At 41.5% G+C, this 21,188-nt stretch overlaps 1 protein-coding gene across 1 annotated transcript in view; it reads left to right on the top strand.

The window, feature by feature from the left end:
- Window positions 1-21,188, top strand: part of plekhg7 (pleckstrin homology domain containing, family G (with RhoGef domain) member 7) — a 28,036-nt gene extending 6,848 nt beyond the window's left edge. Inside the window, exons 4-17 of the mRNA XM_083763323.1 lie at window positions 370-485; window positions 783-823; window positions 5,755-5,856; window positions 6,582-6,731; window positions 6,981-7,076; window positions 7,887-7,976; window positions 10,061-10,174; window positions 10,710-10,884; window positions 13,831-13,946; window positions 14,584-14,671; window positions 14,768-14,847; window positions 15,526-15,682; window positions 17,768-17,865; window positions 19,010-21,188. Of these exons, the coding sequence (XP_083619449.1) occupies window positions 370-485; window positions 783-823; window positions 5,755-5,856; window positions 6,582-6,731; window positions 6,981-7,076; window positions 7,887-7,976; window positions 10,061-10,174; window positions 10,710-10,884; window positions 13,831-13,946; window positions 14,584-14,671; window positions 14,768-14,847; window positions 15,526-15,682; window positions 17,768-17,865; window positions 19,010-19,120 (1,534 nt within the window). The 3' untranslated portion in view covers window positions 19,121-21,188. The remainder of the gene's footprint in view (window positions 1-369; window positions 486-782; window positions 824-5,754; window positions 5,857-6,581; window positions 6,732-6,980; window positions 7,077-7,886; window positions 7,977-10,060; window positions 10,175-10,709; window positions 10,885-13,830; window positions 13,947-14,583; window positions 14,672-14,767; window positions 14,848-15,525; window positions 15,683-17,767; window positions 17,866-19,009) is intronic.

The raw sequence follows: 21,188 nt of genomic DNA, 5'->3' as shown, positions 1-21,188 counted from the left end.
AAGGCAGGCCTGTGTTTTTCCGGTCTTGGCAAAGCTTTGGTTACTGACTCCAAAAGGAGGCCAGTGGAATTCTAACCATTACACTGTCAGTCCATCTCTTGCAGTATAGAAGAGAGAAATGTGCTGATCAATTAGTCTCTTATCTTTCTGCACATTACCAAGACACAGGGGGAACGTATGGTTCCTACAGCCAAGCAACCCAACCACCACACCATTGAAGGGAATCTTCCTCTAATCATGTTTGTTTAAACTGCACATCTTTGACATGATCTTAAGAGGCACCCTGAGGCATTTTCCTTTCTGTTGGCTTGTTTTCATTACTGTCCGTTTGGCTGTTCTATTCTATTCCCAACATTTCTGTGTTCATAGGCTTCAGGAGAGGAGACGGAGTTCTGTGGTGGTCAGCTTACCAGGATTGGATTCACCAGGAGATCTATTTGTATCCAATGGGGTAGCTGACATGTTGAATGATTCCAACAACTCGGGTACATCATCTGAATTTAAAGTTTCATGATATCTCTAATAATATAATGGCAATAAATGGCATATATCTATACTGTGCATTCAAAGCCTGCTAATGTGTACGTAATTCAAGTAAATGCCCAAATAACAAACAAAAACTAATTTAAGTGTCCACACTTGGCCACAGTTTTAACACCAGCACACTATTTTGTTTGTTTTGGCGTCTAATCCTATCTGTTCTACTGCAGATTTTCTCAGCCGTGCTTTGGCAGTTTTGTTGTTTTCTTCTTACCCCATGCCTTGTGTTATAATTTTAACAGATACCAAGAAGTCAAAGTGGCCTTTTTCGAGGCGTAGCACGGTATGCATTTTTTCATTGATGATATCTTCTGATTGTTTGTAACAAAGGTCTATCTTAGAGTGACATCATGTTTTGAAATGCTGGTCTGATTGGACAGTACCTTTTTCACTGACCTAATGTTTCAAAGCAGATTGATGGTTGTCTGTTTCACTTCTGTCCCATGCCCTGTAGGTTTGAAACTGTAGTGATACTCCATGCAATAGTCAACCACATCAGACACAGAATGTCGGCTTCCATAGGGGGTCCATCAGTACAAAACAGAGTAGCATGGGACAATATTCAAACAGACCGACAGACACACACACACACACACACACAGCACACACACAGCACCCAGTTAGCTGGGGCCACGGTTTTGCATTAACAGAAACTGCTAGTTTTACACACAAATATCTGATTGATTTATAAACAGTTTGCAGAATTACAGTACATTTCAAGTACAACTCAACAAAAACCCAACACCAACTCGGGATTCCTGGATCGCTGCCCTCCACAAATTTCTATCCAACATCAGGTTATTGAGCTCTGCAGTGTTGGTAGCCAAGCTGTCGCACTGCAGCACGTCTACATAGGTGTGATGCTTCTTTCCCCTCCTGGCTTTGCCCTGGGTTGGCTCCCATAGAGTAAATTTACTTGCCTCAAGTTCTGGGTGCCTGACGCAGTGCCCCGCCAGCCTCATCCTTCTCTCTCTGACTTTGTCCGTGACCCGTGGTAGTTCCCCATCACTCATGTTGAACTGTGGGGAATGGAGGTTGTCTCCTTGCTTTTCTACTGAGAAATGTAGACCTTGTGTTCTGGATAGAAACACAATTGGTTGAGGTATTGCCTGAATCCTGCCCAAGAGGGCATTTTATTTTAGCTCAGTAGTAGAAACGTTGTCTCTTGTGGAAGACCCGAGTTCGAATCCTGGCGGGTTGGACAGGAATGCAGCTTAACGATACATAATTTTGCATGTTTATGTTTTATTTCAGATAGGTCAGTGTAGAGATTGCAAAAGCTAATACTATCAGAAGAAAAAAGAAAATTGCATTGCCAAAACCACATTAGTTTAGTTTTTGAGTGTGTGCTATACTATACCTGTTTTAAGCAGATCACGCAACTACCCGCCATCTATCAGACGTGGTGTTGGGCAACACATACAAAATACCACTTACCATATTCCCGCTATAATCTCAACCAGACATTATTATCTACACCCAACTCGTTCTGTCATAGCCTCTAATTTAATCTCCATTTCAACCCAGCCTACCACGACTGTCCCTATACCTACCTCATCCATCCCATTATCCCCAGACGCTTTTAAAAATAGAAATGGCCTAGGTATAATTCATTTAAATATTAGAAGTGTTGTCCAAAAAATGGACTATATTAAAATTCTAGTTCACCAGACTGATCCTGACCTGCTCATTCTGAGTGAATCATGGCTAAAAAATCATATAGATGATACAGTCATTGCACTATCAGGTTATAATGTGTTTAGAGTTGATAAGGTCAAACGAGGAGGAGGGGTGGTCATCTATGTTAAATCAGTTTTTTCTGTGACAATCTTAGACTCCATTACTCGGCCAAATTATTATGAATTCCTTGCTCTGAAGATCCAAATAGGGCCATCTCCTGTAGTAATTATAGGTGTCTACAGACCACCTTCTGCTGTGTCTGACTCTATTCATGCCCTATAGCAGACCTAATGTCCAAATATCTGGACATTGAATTGATATCCACCGGGGACGTTAACCTCAACTGGTTTAATGCTTCTTCCGACAGGCTTAAAGAAATTTGTAGCAGCCTTAATTTAACCCAGTTGATAACTGAGCCTACCAGACCAAATTTAAAGGACAATGCCAGGGATACCCTAATTGATCTATTATTTTCAAATAAACCAGACAAAATTATGGCCAGTGGCGTATTTGAACTTGAGCAAAGTGACCATTGCCCAATTGCCTGCATCAGGAGTACACGACTAACAAAAACAAAGTCCTGCATGGTTATGAAAATAAATTTTAGACACTTTAATGAACAAATATTTTTAGTCGATCTTCACCAAAGTAGTATTCACCTCACAACAGAATTCTCTGAACTTCAACCGGCCCTAGAATTCTTTATAAATACCTTTATCTCAATTGTAGATAGGCATGCCCCGTTGAAGAAATTTAGAGTCAAAGATAGATCAACTCCCTGGTTTTCCTAGGAACTATCAACCTTATTTAAACAAAGGTATTCTGCCTGGTCGCGTGCCAGACGCTCAAGAGATCCCGCACACTGGTTGGCCTTTAGGCAAATCAGAAATGCATGTACCTCGGAAGTAAAAAAAAAGTCAAAATATTTTCTAGACCTTATCACTAGCTCTTATTCTAATCCAGCTAATTTTTGGAAAGCTATTGATTTAAAAAAACATAAATCCACAAACACTCTGCCTACTCACATCAAATATGATAACCTGGTGCTTGGAGATCAAGCGGATATTTGCCATGCCTTTAACAAACACTTTGAAGATGCAGGGAAATTATTTGAAAAAGTGTATACAGGATCCCGTCCCCCTGTAAACGTCCTAGATGTCACTTACCAATTGGACCATCGTCAATCTTTTTCTTTTAAGCCCTTCTCCACTCGCTCTGTATTAGACGAATTAATAAATATGAACGCAAAGAGCTCACCAGGGGAGGATAACTTGGATCAATTTTTTATTAAATTAACTGCCCCAATCATTGCAGAACCTCTTGCCCATATCTTTAACCTCTCAATCAGTGAAGGTGTTTTCCCCAGTTTATGGAAAACGGCCCATGTGACCCCTCTTTTTAAAGGTGGGGACAGAGAGGACCTAAACAATTATAGACCAATCTCAAAACTGCCCTGCCTAGCTAAAACTCAAGCCATTTCTCTCTAATTTCTCAGTTTTAAGCCCACAGCAATCCGGTTTTAGACCAAATCATAGCACTATTTCTGCAGTCACCTTAGTCAAAAATTATATAGTATCTGCAATAGATAATCGACAACACTGTGCTGCCTTATTTATAGATCTCTCCAAAGCATTCGATACTGTAAACCAAGGCCTACTGCTGGAGAAACTACGCAACATCGGTCTGGACGATAGGGCCCATCGTTGGTTCCATGACTACCTAAACGAGAGGCGCCAGTGTGTCAGGGGAAGGGATACACAATCTGATTTCCTGCAGGTTACCAATGGTGTGCCCCAAGGTTCTGTACTAGGCCCAGTTCTTTTTACCATATATATAAATGACATAGTATCCACGCTAAAAGATTGCCAATCCCACTTATATGCAGATGACACCATTATATATTGTACAGCTGACTCTACCCAATTAGCAATGAAAGAACTCCAACTAGCCTTTAACACCATGCAAGACGCACTCGTCTCACTTGAACTTGTCCTGAACGCCAGTAAAACCAAATTTATGCTATTTTCAAAAGCCAAAAACATAGACTTCAACTCCCTGCACATTCACACTAGCAATGGATCCCCTATAGACAGAGTCACTGAATATAAATATCTAGGTATCTGGCTCGATGAAAAATTAACCTTCAAATACCATATCACTAACCTCACCACCAAGTTAAGGCAGAAAATCGGTTTTCTTTACAGAAATAAAGCTAACTCCCCAATGATCTGTAGAAAAAGGGTTGTTGATGCTGTTTTTATGTCAGTTCTGGACTACGGTGATGTTATATATAGAAATGCTACCCTTACCCATAGACTGTAAAAAATATGGACAAAGCGTTCCCCGGGTCTAACATGAACGTAAAATGAAGCCTGTAATAATATGCTAATTCCTGATGTAAGTCGCCATCTTTGGTACCAGCTGGCCATTGGCTGGCTCCGTTTTGTATACCAGCTGGTCATTGGCTGCCCAGACAACGAGGCGGGACTTCCCCCCTTCTTCTCCGTTGGTTTTTATTTTGACTCGAGTGGGAGGGGAATCCCGATCATAGACTGTAATGGTAGCCACGCCCCTCAGAACATACGCGATGTTTTTTTTCTCTTTATGGTCATTTTTTTAATTAATGGGACCATAATTTTCCAAAAAGAATATTATGACATTAGAAATGAGACTTTAAACTAGTGACTGGAAGAAGAAAGTATTCATGACCATGTTTATTAAGGTAATACAGTCTAGGTGAAGTTGGGCCAAAATACATGGGCCTCTATGGAGCTATGGGGCTTTTTGGGTCCGGTCCAGCGCCACAACAGGCCATTATATGAACTACCGATTTCAAATGAGGCTTCACGAAATATCTGGCTGACTGCCCCCCTGCCCTTACCACTCTTCTACCCCTAGATACAGTTTATCACTCAGCATTAAGGTTCATCACAGGTGAAAATTACAGCACTCACCATTGCACCCTTTATAATAAAGTAGGTTGGTCTTCCCTCTCTGAAAGGAGAACCATGCACTGGCAACAATTCATCTTTAAAGCCATTGATGGAAAGCTCCCATCATACATCACATTACTACTAAAATGGAAAATAAATACTCGCCAGACCCGTTCAAGTGAATGGCTTAAACTAGAGGTCCCATCCATACAATCCGAACTAGGAAAGTCAGCCTTTTGCTTCGATGCCCCAACCACATGGAACACTTTACAGCAAACATTGAAAATGAATACCCCAATATCCTATGGTCAAACAACCTGCTTCTGAACCTCCCTACCTCAATATGTAACTGTTTTTAATTTATGTTTGTCTCATTGTCTATATTATGTCTTTGCCTTACATGAAGATTTGTTTATGTATATAACCTGCATGTCTTTAAATTGTTTTATATAATGTATGTAATGTAATCTCGTCAGCATTGCAAATGAGGGAGAACCTCAATTGCTCTTTCGAGAATAAATAAAGGTTTCAATCAATCAATCAATACCTAACTTTACTATACCTAACTTTACATACGGTATATATTTTTTCCACTGCACAGACTAAAGGGAAAACACCCACTAGCACGTCATCAGATATTGAAAAATATCTTCCAATGGCACAGATCAGAGACTGGAGAGAGACACACTTTCAGAAGTATAAGGTAATAAGTATTGCCAACTGAAAATATTATTGGCCATGCTGTCGACTTTGTAAATCATGGTAGATAAACATAATTTCATGAATAACACCTCTGCTAAAGGGATATTTCACTTTTTTAAACATATTAAATTGGTTTTGTAAAGAAACTGCAGTAACAAATATGTCTACTAAGGCTTTTGAGTTTCACCCCAGATAGTGACGTAGGCTTGATATCACTGCCTCCTCACGTATTAGAAGGCCAATATCAGCGACCAGAACCAAGGACGCGTTCTTTTGATGGATCTATCATGGTTAAAATTGAGTTTTAAGTTACAATCCATGCATTTGTCTACTGGAAGGGTAGGGGTCTGATAACATTTATATCAATTGTCTAAAGTACTGCATCAAGCAACTTAAAACTCTCTGGGTGCTCACAAAAGCCTTAGTAGATGTTAAAATGACCCCAAAGTGAAATATATCCCTTTAACATTGCCTGATTGAACCACTATAACACTAGGCTAGCGTCCCTATTCTGGTTGCACAACACCCAGCAAAAATGGCAGATCTACAGGCTCACAACACTCACACGTTTGCAATGTGTTGAGATTATTTTTTAGGGGAAAAAAGGATCATACTTAGTATAGTGCCCTGGGGGACAAGTATTCTTATTTCTTTCTGCTTCATTTGTCCTTTATGTGGTTTGTTTGTGTTCCCCGCCCATCCATTGATCTGTTTGTCTGTCGCTAGGACTGGACACTGGCTGACTTCCTGCGAGACCAGTCCTCCCAGTATGAGACGGACTCTGAACCCCAGGACTACAAGAGACAGGAGGCTGTGTGGGAACTGTTAACCAGCGAGTGTGTTTACTTCCTGGATCAGTTGATGGTTCTCAAGGAGGTGACTGACTCTTAACTAAAGCTGCCACGCACACGCACGCACGCACACGCACGCACGCACGCACGCACGCACACACACACGGAGACAGACAATGACGGATAGACAGAACTGCAACCCAACACCTGCCTTGTGTTGTTTGTTAGATAAAAGGTACCGCTAAAAGTGTATTTTTGTTTTGTTTCCACCACTTGACAATTGAAAGTAATATTTAAATGGAAGTGCAATGCATTATTTCTTTGGGGCTTTCAGGTGTTTCTGGCTACACTGACTAACCTGCGGATGAGAAACTGTCTTACGGATGTGGACTCCTGGAGGCTGTTTGCTAATCTCAACGAGCTCTGTCTGGTGAGACCTGACGCAAATGCAGAAACTGTCCACTGAGAGATGACAAAATAAAAGGCTACATGGCTTGAGTCTGTAGAGCCTAGTAAAGATCAAGATTCACAACAAAACAAATCTGAAAATGTATAATTCGACTGTGTCCCGTGCAGAAAATAGCCAAACTAAAAACAATCACAGCGGCCTGAATGACTGCGTAAAGGCTGTGTCTATCTATCCATATCCATCTCAATGGGAGTTAAAGGCTGTGTCTATCTATCCATATCCATCTCAATCGATAAAGGCTGTGTCTATCTATCCATATCCATCTCAATGGGAGTGCCACATATTTACCATGGAAATGCCAACAGCATGACGAGGAGGAGTAGGAATATGTTCAACATTTTAGAAGAGCACATCGGGTTTAGAAGAGCACATCAGGTTTTCAGCTGTGGGAAAAAAAGAAAAAAAGTACGTTGGACCAAATTGTTGGACACATCCTTAGAGGTGTAGTTACAAAAAGACATTTAGTTTTGGAAACCTTGAGCAGCAACAATAACAATAATACATCTGCTATTTTTCAATAGCTAAATTACAACATAACACCAAAAGGGGTTCCCGCCCAAAATGGGTTGTCACTATTAAATGTCACTATCATATAACAACTATGTCTTGGGTTCATGTCGAAGTGAACAGATATCTTTTATCATGTCTCCTTGTAATGTGGACTCTGTTCCTCACTGTCATGTACAGTAATCATTACACTGCAACTAACCTGACAACAGGGTAAGTGTGTTAAAGAGCCGGTGTTGATGTCACACTTGTGTTTTGTTACAGGTGAGCTTTGGCTTCCTGAACAACCTCCTACATGTCATTAAAGGCACTTTGGAGGGTGGCGGGCCCACCTTGTTGGAGCAGCTGAGCAAGGCATGTTATAGCTTCACGCACACGCACACACAAACACACCCAACCCTAAAGCAGAAAATAGCTGATCGCCTATTCCCAGTGCACAACACAGGCATGCAATTAAGTAGGTGTAAATCAGGTATTATTCTAACCCCAACTTGTAAACCTAGCCTCTTAACACCTAATCCTAACTCCAACCTGAATCTTTTCCTATTTACTCCCCAAATTTATTTTAGCCATAAAACGACCATTTCTCTTGTGGAGAACCAGGAAAATGCTCCTCACAATGTATATTTCTCAAATTCCACTATAATTGTGGATATTAAAGTATAATAATACACACATCAGTTGACCGAAACATACTTTCATAAATAGCTCTGTAAGTGAACACAGTGTGTGTGGGATTAGGCCTACTCCTTTTTTAAACTGACAAATGATCTACCTCATGTAAGTAATATGCATATATGTATATTTTATTCGTTGGAGTCCCCCATGGATCAATTGTGGGCCCCCCTCCTTTTTCCTTCAACACCAAATCTCTTCACCAAAAATAGGGACGGTAGGGTTCATTGATTGATTTATTTCCTTCACATTATGTAGAATGGGTAGCCTACATTTCAACTCAATACAACTCAATACAAAAACTCCTACTTTGAGGATGAAACCTAAAAGCACTAGACTTGTTTACATCAGGGTCCTCCATTTTCTGCACCATACTCATTGCTGTTCACACATGTGCGCTGCCGTTCACTTCCTTGTTTACGGCAAGGACTGTCTAAAGAGGACGAGACGCGAAGACCGTACGGGCGACGCCATGTTGCTCTATGGTGCTCCATGGAAGGAAAGAAACATGCGCAGTTGAGACCAGGAAGTTGGACATGACCAAATTTGTGCATGTACAACTTCCTGGTCTAAACTGCGCATGTTTCTTTAGACAGTCCTTGGTTTACGGCTCAGAAAAAATGGCTCGTCTCCTAATCTAGGGAGCTCTCCATGGTTTTGACCAGATGCGCATACTTCTATCTTCATTTCTGATTTCGACGTGCCTCTCGTTTAGAATATTAATGCTTCTAGAGAGACTTTATCGTAATCATTGCGAGGTAAGCAACATTATGCATCCCGGTTTTTGTACGGAACGGAAGGGGGGGGGGGCTTTCAGAGTAAAAGCTGCCACATCTGCCCGGCACCCCGAGCTCCTAATTGGAAAGAATACGGCACTCATTGTGTTAGAGAAACTTCACCCTTTTTGCAAAAAAATATATGTTAATGACGTTTAGAAGATTTAGAACACTTTCCAGGGGGTCTTTGTGTCTCTGATGTCATGGACACTGGGCTCACTTACTTCCTGGATAGTGGACTACATCAAGGAAGATTAGAGAAGGAAGTGACATGGTCACGTGACTGTGCTGCGTCATGACACTTTCATGGGAGCCAAATCTCGCACCGGAAGTTACATGAATACAAAGCAGTAAATGGAGCAAGCTTGACCAGCTCATAACAAACATTATTTATGAACCATTGAGACCTGTGTCATATAAACGGTTTAGGCATATAAAAGAACACATATCACAGTTTGTTTTCTAATCACTTGCTTTTCGATGTGCACAGAGTGCACAGTACATCATTTTATTTGAGGATTTAAACAGCAGGTATCGTTTCTGTTCCGGGGGTATCGTGAGATTTGGCTGCCAGACAGGAAACGGTGGACAGTCTCACGATACTTGGCACGTTCAGAATCGTACTTTTTGCTTTTTAGATACCTCTATAAAATTACACAGTGTACACATCGAAAAGCAACACAGCAGACAATAATGTGTTATATGTCTTCTGTTTTTTGCCAGAAGCGATTACTTTACAAAAGATCTCAGTAGTCATTCAGAAATATTGTTTGTGTAGCTCATGTTCATGAGCTGGTCACTGAGCTCTCATTGACTCCAGTGCATTCTGCCGAACTTCCGGGTGCAGTTTGGCTCCCATGGTTCACACAAAGACCCCAAGGAAAGTGTTCTAAATGTCAGTAACATATATTTTTTGGAAAAAAGTGAAGTTTCCCTTTAAGTATTGTTACCTGCCATGCATTAAGTATTGTTCTTCTCTGCCTGCAGGCTTTCCACGAGAGCGTATGCTACTGTCTGCAGAAGTACTGCCTCAACTACTCCGCAGCTCTGGTTTATCTGGACAGCCTCAAACCCAGAGAGGACTTTGGCTCTTATGTGAAGGTACACGGCAACGACTCCCCTTGCACAGGTTATTTTGCGTCAGTAAATAAGAAGGCCTGCGGTGCACCTTGACAACCACGCAGGCAGTGCAGCGCGGGGGCCAAGAATGAAGACAGAACACACATGCGACGCTGCTCCGTAAACAACCATGACCTGTTCACGGTCACAGAGGCTCACCAGGGTTGGAATGTGACAAGTTGTCTCTCTGCATTGTGTAACTTTCTCTCTCAACCCAGTTCCTCACTCCATTGTTGTTTTTTCTTTTTCTTCTTTGTTCCTGGAGATCATTTTTCTGTTCCACATTCCCCTTCCTCTACTTCCACTTCCCCTCCCCCCTTCTCTCCATCGTGTCTTAACAAGCGCTCCCTTTCACCCCCACCGCCCTGACCTTTTTTTTCTTCTCTTCTCCCTCTTTCTCTCTCCCTGACCCTGCTCTCCTTTAACCTCTCCCCTCTCTTTCTCTCTCTCTCTCTCTGTGGGTTTTTCCCTCTGTCTCTCTATTAACCCCCCCCCCCCCCCCCCTTCGCTCTCTCAGTGGTGTGAAAGGAACGAGCAGTGTCGGAGGCTGCAGCTGCGTGACCTGTTGGTGGCGCCGTTGCAAAGGCTGACTCGCTACCCGCTCCTGCTGAGGAACATTGGGAAGAGGTGCAGGACAGAGGAAGAGACCAGTGGTCTGCAGGTCATAGCGGAGCAGGTGGACACGTCCATATGTGAGCATCATATTATTATTCTCTTCTGCATCACTGAATATCAGGAATCCTCAAAATGCAACGTTAATCTTTAGTAGAACCTTGCAAGTCCAAAGCCTGGACTTGCAAAATGCAAAGACCTTTATGAACTCTAATTATATCTTGTCTTACAACCGCTTCGCTCGTTGGAAATAACAGATTTTATTTTATTTTAACCTGGATGTGAATTTTCACGTCTCCATCCATATCGCCATATTGCAACTAGAGTGCACAGCCTCAGGATTCTGTTAATGTTTTAACGTTCCTTGACACTTTCTTGGCATGAGAATGAAGAACAGTGTAGTGTTGTTAATGATGAGGCATTAACAACACTATGCTGTTCTTCAGTATAATACAGGCATATTGTTGCTCAGCCCGTTCTGATACCGGAGTAATAACATTGTTGCTCAGCTCGTTCTATGACTCTTGCAACACACACATTCACAAGTGGAACTCTCCTTCACGTTTCAAGTGATAAAAGGGATATTAAATGGACATTTCACTTTCAAATAAACATAATTATATGAACAATCAAGCCCTCCTCACCCTTTAGAAGAACATTCTAATGTGTGAAGGGGCTGTGATTTTTCCATTACTTAAATAAAATACTAGATAAAATGCCCCTCAGGGCACAGGTCTCCACTAGTCAGGTCAGGTTGTGGCCTCCTGGTTGCGCTATAATAGGCCAATGTGAAAAGGGTGCCATTTCTTCTTACGCCTTGGATGGCAATTGAGGCATTTTGTTCCAAAAATGTGTTTTGCAAAAATCTACCTGTTGGTGGCGCTATAACAGGCCAATGTGAAATATATATTCCTCAGCTTAGTAGGAAAGTCTGTGAAAGATTTCACGTAAATTGCACTCTGCGTTGACTGCGTTCATGATTTGAGGCTTTTTGTTCAAAACGGGCCAATCCTGCAAACTTTGAAAGCCAATGTTAGCCAATTAGGATGGAATATGATCCGGCTTGAACACATGACTATAGAGTATAGAGTGTATAACGATTTGCGGGATTTTTGGTGTAATCTAAAACAATGTGTTTTTCAAAAGTTGGCCTCCTGGTGGCGCTATAACGGGCTGTTCTGGAAAATTTGGGGCAGAGGTTCATTGTGGGGGTGTGTGTGGGTGGGTGGGTGTGTTTAGCTGGTAACGTACGGACACACACACACACACACACAGACGGACACACACAGATGGAGTGCAAAACATACTCTCTCCCCATGCCTTCGGCCTGGTGGAGACAAAAATGTTTATTTTATTTTAAAGTGAAATATCCCTTTAATAGCATTTGCATTTTATTACATGATGGTTAGTGATATGGTTGTTAGGTTTTGGTTTAACACAACATTGGAGCTTATCTTGTGATCGGAGGCCATTATATAAAAGATTCACTAAGTAAACATGAGCAAAGAGATACCAATTCATGTCTTTTAGAGCTTGCTGTCCAAACAGATTGGACATGCTTTGGCCTGAAGCCAAATGGCCATTCACGGCATGTCTGTGCCTGTAGAGACACAGAGTGGTGGTTTACTCTGTAACTAGATTGTCAGGGTTTGAGAAATAGCCGCTTAGAGACGCCTCAACGGGATTTGTCATGTTATTTCAAATTAACCAACCAGTTTGGCTTCACCTTTCTTTGATAAACGTGTGTTCCCATAACCATTACATGGGTGTGACACTGAACACGCAACAAGAACGCTGTACCAGGGAGTTGGTGTGTCAGGGGAATATTATTGTGACTCTGGCCTCAATGAACAGGCCAATGTCCTGTGGGGCGTGGGGGAAATATTTACTGGAAAAGGTGTGTGGTTTAATCTCTCACGCCACAGTACCATCACACCCATGCCCACCCAGACACACACACACGCACACAGACACAGACTGTAGCTATAAACAAAAACGTGTTGAGATGTAATGCTAGAATAGAGCTCTGCTAACCATGCTATGAGAGTATCATGCCAAATGTATCATGTAGTATCATGCCACGTTGTTCGTATTAATGTGAACGGATTATGTGACGACAGTAACTGGGTTAGTCCATCTAAATGTAGTAGGTCTCCAGGCTGAATACCAAACATACAACCTAAGGAACACACTGTGCTGGGCTGGGAGCTTAAGCTGACACATCAGTATTGTCTTCTTTGGTAATAATTAATCACATTATAAAGCATTGTATTATGATAATGTACAATCACACCTTTTGGCATGTATCTCGGTGCATTATAATTTATAATTGTCATAGTTGTACCAGTAAGACGCCTGAGCGACCTCTCCTTAAAGGGCGTGGTCGTGTGCACGCATCTGCGTGGGTGACAGCTGGGTGAGCGCTGGCGCTTTGGCATGGGAGGTCAGATCAACATATGGAATGAATTCTGTACTGGCCATATATGGAGCGTGTCTTGAGTGTACAGGGTTTGATGAGGTCAGTGCAACATATGGAATGTCAGAACAGGTCAGCTCCATATATGGAGATCTAAGGGTGGCAGCGGGGGCAGTGTCTTGAGTGTACAGGGTTTGATGAGGGCTCAGGTAGGGCCGGGCCTTATTTTTCGGGCCTGTTAGTTTTTGCAGTGGCTGCATTAATAACTTTGGCTAACACTTGCCATATCATGATTTTACAATATAAAAAATCCCAGATATCTAGTCTCATAACGGTATGTAATAATGATATATTGAATTTGTCTAGCCCTATTATAATACATAAAATATAAAGTATTACAATGTATTTTAAATGACTTCTTGAGAGAGACATTCTTCTTTTTCAGACACTTGCTATGCTATTCTAACTGTCTATAAAATAAACCTACAGCTAAATCCTGAAGTTTAATTTAACTGCTCAGAAAGGTCCAGTGTTTTTAGGAAAATAGCATTAGTCTGCAAGGACCATAAGTCCATAACAATGTTTTTCCACTATCTCACTCTGTGTCCAGGCGATTTAGAAGGGAAGGTCAAATGGCTGGATAACTACCAGAAGGTGAAACAACTGAGGGATGCCTTGGTGTGGCTGCCTGTGTGGGAGAGAGACAAGCGTGCCTTCGTTCCCGAGGTCTGTGTTTGTACGCTGTAAAACACAACATTTAAAAACGTTTTTTTTACATTTAATATCGTATTGTTTGTCCCTCAAACTTATTTCTAATGGTGTGAGCCTAAATGTCCTGATGTGGTGGGGGTGCTGTGTATGCAAATTAATTTCTCCACCACACTCATCCCAGCTACTCCCCTCTCCAAAGATGAAATGCTAATTCTGAACTGAAGAGGGGGAGGAGGGATTATACAAACTAGGAAGATACCTATTCGGTATTTTAGTCTGACGTCATTTTGTAGTCCTACGCTACATAAAAACCCAAATATGATGAGAATTGTTCAAAATTGGGTAAAAAAAAGTGGGAAAAGTTAAAATCCATGGTGAAGGACCTTTAAACCTGGCATCCATGTTTTGGGAATGTCATTATAGGCGATTATTTATTTTAATCAGGGTTGATTGAGGAAGAAAGTCATGCCAACTGATAACAGCATATCAGAAAAGAGGTTATTTCCTGGTATGGTTACTATGCTACAAGTTATCGCATATTATTTGGTAAATTAGGCCCGGTATCAGGGGGTTTATAATTCATATAAATTTATTGGTGTTGTAAATACAAGAGATAAAAAAGATGTATGCTTTATGCCTCCTTCCCCCCCAGAATTTGAAACACCTCCTGAAAGCTGTCACTTTGGAAAACCTCATCTCTCATCGAAGCCTATTGCATGATGGAAAACTGGTGCTCACAGGTGAAACTTATTTAATAGCAATAGCTCTGTATATTATGTGAACATGCTTGTTGATCGGAGCATGCTGAATATCCATGTTTTTCCATTTAATACCAGAAAATGCAAAGCTGATCGACGTGTACGTGTTCCTGTTCGATGAATTCCTCCTGATCACAAAGATGAAGAGAAACAAAAAGGTACTTTTTTGGGAATGTGAACTTAAGTGTAAAATCTTCTTAAGTCGTTATAGGAACCAAATAGACGGTTCTGTAACTCAGAGTGTGAAAACGTTACCAGAAGGACATTTACGGGCTTGTATCTCTCAGAGTCTACCTTAAGGATGTTACTGCATATTGTTCCATCAGCAGGTTGTCATAGATCAAGTCCTTCTATATGTTCTCACTATTGAACTTCCTTTGCCCACATCTACCATGTTTCCTCACTATTGAACATCCGTTGTCCACATCTACCATGTTTCCTCACTATTGAACATCCTTTGTCCACATCTACCATGTTTCCTCACTATTGAACATCCTTTGTCCACATCTACCATGTTTCCTCACTATTGAACATCCTTTGTCCACATCTACCATGTTTCCTCACTATTGAACATCCTTTGTCCACATCTACCATGTTTCCTCACTATTGAACATCCTTTGTCCACATCTACCATGTTTCCTCACTATTGAACATCCTTTGTCCACATCTACCATGTTTCCTCACTATTGAACATCCTTTGTCCACATCTACCATGTTTCCTCACTATTGAACATCCTTTGTCCACATCTACCATGTTTCCTCACTATTGAACATCCTTTGTCCACATCTACCATGCTTCCTCACTATTGAACATCCTTTGTCCACATCTACTGCAGAAGTCTGTTGGACCTCCAGAACAGAGTCCTATGCGACCGCCACAAAACCTGGAGCTGGATCAGCTACTGAAGGACGGCAGCACCTTCACAGTTCTGGACCAGCCCATATCACTGGACCGGCTGCAGCTCAAGAATGTGGACCAGCTCAACGCGTCGGGTATAGTTGCCATAATCTCCATCTGTTATTGTTTGGATGGCATTATTTCTCTCACTGCCTCACCTGACACGCCACCTTTCTTATTTCCTGTCAAGGCAACAGTCGTGCAGTTTGCACCGTTCTAATACGGAACCTGTGTCCTTGCGTCTCTTTAGGGTACCTTTACGTCTCTTTTAGGTACCTTTACCAAGCAATATGGATACTGACCACCATCTGCAAATAGATGGGGAAAAAAAATAATATATATATATATATATATAAGTTTGTACGGTCAATGACGCATGACAAGCACACATTTTAACACCCCCAACATTGATTCATTACGTCAATAGCCATAAGGGGGTTAACACCCCCAACATTGCGTCAATAGCCATAAGGGGGTTAACACCCCCAACATTGATTCATTACGTCAATAGCCATAAGGGGGTTAACACCCCCAACATTGCGTCAATAGCCATAAGGGGATTAACACCCCTAACATTGATTAATTACGTCAATAGCCATAAGGGGGTTAACACCCCCAACATTACGTCAATAGCTATAAGGGGGTTAACACCCCCAACATTGCTGCTGCTGCTTGCACGGAGGCAGAAGCAGCAATAAACAATAAATAATGTATGTCTTACCTATATTTGGGAGAAAGTGCCTTCCCTTTCCCCATTTATTTTTATTTATCCAACCTGGCAATAGTTTATTAAATTAATTTGCAATGCACTCTCCAGCTCAAATGTGAACAGATGTGCAACCATTAACAGGTTCCTGTGTCACGCAGTACCTGTTACAAAGGTTCCAACTTCCTACTACATAAGCAACATACAGCCATATTACTCAAAACAAACAAACACCTTTTTCAACATCTATTTTTTCCCCCAAAGTTGGATTTCGATGTATTTCACAGCTTCTGTTCTGAATGTTCTAACACAGTGCAGTTCAGCCTGTCAATCACTGGGACAGAGCACATGCAGCAGCACATCAAAGGCAGAGCCACAGCTTCAAAGGGCTGGTTAATGAATGGCTGACAACAGTTGATGCCTGGTTACCAGAAGAAACGGCAGTTAAAAAAACCAAAAACAACACTTCTGTCCTTGACAATAACCAATCCGACAGTCTGCATTCTGTACATACAGAGCAAAATTAATGATAAAAATAATTACATTTAAATAAAACGTGACTGTCGACTTCGCCCGGTGGGTGTCAACGACAATAATGATATGCACACGGCTGCCATCTTGCCAGCAAGGTGCTACCTAGGTGCAACTTCCCATAGACAGCCCATTCATCCAAACAGAAAAGGCCTATTTAATTTGATTTAATAACGTCAAACTCACCAACATTGCAGATAGTAAGACGATAATTCAAGCTTTTCGTACAGCTGCAAAGTGTTTGTTTCATAAAAATCCACCGTAGACGGTAGACATGCCATGAGCTACTTCCTGTCAGAGTTTGGAAGCACTCATTATCAGTAAAGCAACCTCCTGCTGCCTGTACAGGTGGTACACACGGGCTGTTGAGTGATGGTCAACAAGCACTTCCAAACTCCAGCAGAAAAAATAGACTCGGGTTGGGGGTGTAGTGTTTTGGCTGCTGACAACTGTCATGCTCTGCTCTGGATCGGTTGGCCGCTACAACGCCTTTTTGACCCCCTGTGGGTTCCTAGAGAGAGGGATGGTATGAGAATAGAAAACTAGAGGTGGTGCGGGGGAGGTTGTGAAGTTTGTGTGATTGTGCTATTTATCTAGCTTAATTTATCTTAGACAACAGAGTAGATGAATATTTGATCTTTTGTTTCATGTTGGTCTTTCTGTAAATGTTTATTTGGTATAGATTTTGAACTGAACAATGTTTTATTCAACCACTTAAGCGGAAGCCCTATCTACAAGGTCATGCCACATCACAACTTTTTGCGGCGTGTGAACTTGTATATCGGCAACAATTTCAAGTGGTTAAAATGGGACATATCGGCTGCGTAATTGCAGATACCGAAAAAGCCAAATAATGGTCGATATATTGGCCCATCTGATATCGGTCTGGCCCTATTACAGGGGTGGTGTTTAGAACTAATGTTATTGAACCCTTCCTTTTCAGCATCGGGCCTGCCTCACTCTTTCATAATCATGCACCAGAACCGCTACCAGCAGTGCATAGGTGCATTCATCCTACAAGCTCCGTCCGAGTCTGTCAAGGTAAGCTGTATCTCTTAAACCAGGAATGTGTGCGTTTGTCAAGGTCCATGATATGTTTCATAAGACATACCAGCATTTCACATTAATGCAGCTGCAGGACTACGTTGGCACTGATGAATTTCTGTTGGCAAGATCGCATGCCTAGCAGTCTTCTCATGGGAATCAGAAATGATTATACCTTATGTAATATGTGGATCATTTAAAAACCTTTCCCATCTGAACAGCAACCACATGGAGTTAAGATAATGTGCAGCTGTCTGTTAACTTGAAGTGGATCAGTCATGTGGAAGTTCATTGGTAGCCTTTGGTGTTACAAAAATCTTCAGTAGGCGAGATAATAATCCTGAGATAGTTCTTCCAATGTCATGTCACACCTGGGCAGCGTACAAATTACTATGATGTTTTAGATAATTAAGCAAAATGACACACACTTCATAACAATAACCTTACTGTACATGCCAACTTGCCTTTTGTTCTTTTTGGAAACCATTCCCTGGAATTTATACATGCCTATATACAGGGGTATATCTTTTTTAAGATATTTTGGGGCTTTTAATTGCCTTTGATAAGACAGTGGAGAGAGAGAGAGGGAGTGACACACCACCAATAATATTACCGCTATTTGGTACTCACCTCTGGGTCGTTTTAAGGCTATGGCAATTTATAACATCTTTGCCCCAGCCAGACATTAGTCAAATTGTTAGGCATTACAATTATGCAAGGTATAAAACCAGTATTCCTTTAGTAATGTGTTCATCACTCAAGCCGTTGGCCCATTAGCCTGGAACACACCTATGCTTTCTATGGCATAGGCGGCAGGATCCGCTGGGAGAAACTGTGCGCAGCTGGACATGAGACTAATTAATTAGAGCGACAGAGAGAGAGAGGAGTGTGTGTGTGTGTGTGTGTGTGTGTGTGTGTGTGTGTGCGTCAATTTAACAAAGGTGCAGACGATCAGAAATCAGCAGAGAGTGATCGACGTTTACGCTACTCTATGCCAAATTGAAGTGGACTCAGACTTTTCTTTCCTCCCTGGAAATAAAAACGTCTGGGTTTCCGAGGCTATTGGCCCATTGACATGCAAAAACCATTAGATTTGCACACTGTTCACACACCCCCTTGTTGTGTTTTGTGTTTTATACAGAAAGTGTGGATGTCAAAGATAGAGGGTGCTGTGACAGCACTGCTGAAGCTGGACTCCCAGCAGTCACGAGTCAAGAGCGCCTCACTGTGGCTGGAGTCTTTACAGATATGATTCCTCTGACCCTGGCCTGCAGTACATCATAAACTGTAGTAGTGCTAAAGGATCTACTGTCAACATGCACTGCAAAGCCTGGTTCATGCTTCTTGACGGAGTGGGAGGCGCAGACCGTTTAATAGTAATTGCAAGAGTGGTTCAAAGAACAGAGTGGACCTGATCACCATAGCTATTGTTCTCAAAGGTTCTTTGCTGTTATTTCTGAAGCCAAACCTGCCAACTCGGTCAGTGCACCATGTAGTTACAAAATATTGAAGGTGTGTGGCTACACTTTCATGGCATGCGGTTGCACAGCACCGCATGCCGCATTAGGGGCGGCAGAGGCTGAGGAGGTAGAGCGGCAGCCTGGGAACTGGAAGGTCTCCGAATCGATCCCCAGCTCATCCAGGCTTTGTATTGAAGTGTCACTGAGCAAGACACGGAACTCCCCGAGCACCCCTTTGGCTACACACTGCTCCTTATAGTTAGGATGGGTCAAATGCAGTGAAGTAATTATTACCTCACAGGGATCAATACTTGTATTTACCCTGTATACCGCACAGACTGCATGAAGCATGTATCAGGCTTAAAGGATCCCTAAGGTCTTGTAAATTTCTGTGCCCATATAGGATAATTTTGTAAAATAAATGCCGTGACTGGGAAGGGCATTGCTGTGATAGGACAATAAATCTCTGAAAGTGTAGTAATAATTTGTATCACTGAGTTCCATGTGGTTTGTACTGCAGCCAATGCATTTTAATTTGCCATGACTTTTTCATGAACCATTTCGATAAATAATGATCTAGAGGAAATATAAACACTTGAAGTTTTATTTACTTTGTCAACATGGAAAATCTTGAGAAAAGAAAAAGCTTGATACATCTTCACATAAATTAAATACATTTTCCTTTTTATAATGAGTCAGTCATGGAGACTGTGATACACACAGTAAAATGTTAATGTATCCATTGTAAAGGGCTGATCTCACTGAGCACTTAGCCGGATGGCCAGCCATCCTAAATTTGAGAGGACCTGTGATGTCATGACATACTTTTTAATTTGTATTTTTTTTTTTCTATTAATTTGGTCATTAAAGTCCACAGAATGAGAGGTCTGCCGGAATAAAAGAAAAGTTATGGCCATTTTTGTATACCCCACCATAGACAACCAATATAAGGCAAAATGTCATCATACTTTAAAGTAGCATGTGACATGTCATACTAGGGCGTTTTCATGATTCTGAATCCGTTCCAAGCATTAGTTTTGCACGAAAAACACTCCTTGGTCTAAATTCAGCCATATCCACCTAATCACATTTGTGATAACTGCTATTGCCGTTATCACAATAGACAATAGAACTATTGTTTTAAAAATCAAGTGGATGGCAGAGTCCACGCCAAATCTATAATAAATACAATGAACGTTAGTTATCGTTATGGTGCTCAGTGTGAACCACCCTTAACCCGGTTATTGGTTCTATTTGAACACTCCACGTTAAAATGATGATAAAGTGAGGATGTTATTGTGCAGGGTGCATGTCACACTGCCTACGCAGAGTAAGACCAAACAAGACCTTTGCTTAAAACCCATTTTGGGCGGGAACACATTTTGGTGTTAGCATCATGTCGTGCTTTAGCTATTGAAAAATAGATCTACAAGCTCATAGCGAGCCACGAGCTTGTAGGTCTGCTATTTTTGAAAAATCGAAGAGCGACTGACATAGACATTTTTAGAATCTGATCTCAGGTCAGAATGAAAACTGTCAGGATGAGGAGACATTTTTAGAATCTGATCTCAGGTTAGAATGGGTTAAGGCACACCCACATCACCAAGTATGGTACCAAGACACACAACATGGAAAAGAGTGTGAGAGGCTGATTCATCATGCATGACCACCGACATCAACGTGAATCAAGACAATTCGGTGTAGGTCTATAGTGCCATTTTCTAAAAATGAATAAGACATTGTTGGATTTACATATTTTGCTGTGTCCATTACAAATAGAAACATTTTACAAAGATAATTACGATATTCCTAGTCTTAATAAGCAATTAAGTACAATGACAACCAAAACATTAGAAATGC

This window comes from Protomyctophum parallelum (genome assembly GCF_964188405.1).
Source record: "Protomyctophum parallelum genome assembly, chromosome: 4".
Taxonomy (NCBI): Eukaryota; Metazoa; Chordata; class Actinopteri; order Myctophiformes; family Myctophidae; genus Protomyctophum; species Protomyctophum parallelum.
Note: the sequence above shows the minus strand (reverse complement) of the source record. Positions and strands in the feature narration are given on the sequence as shown.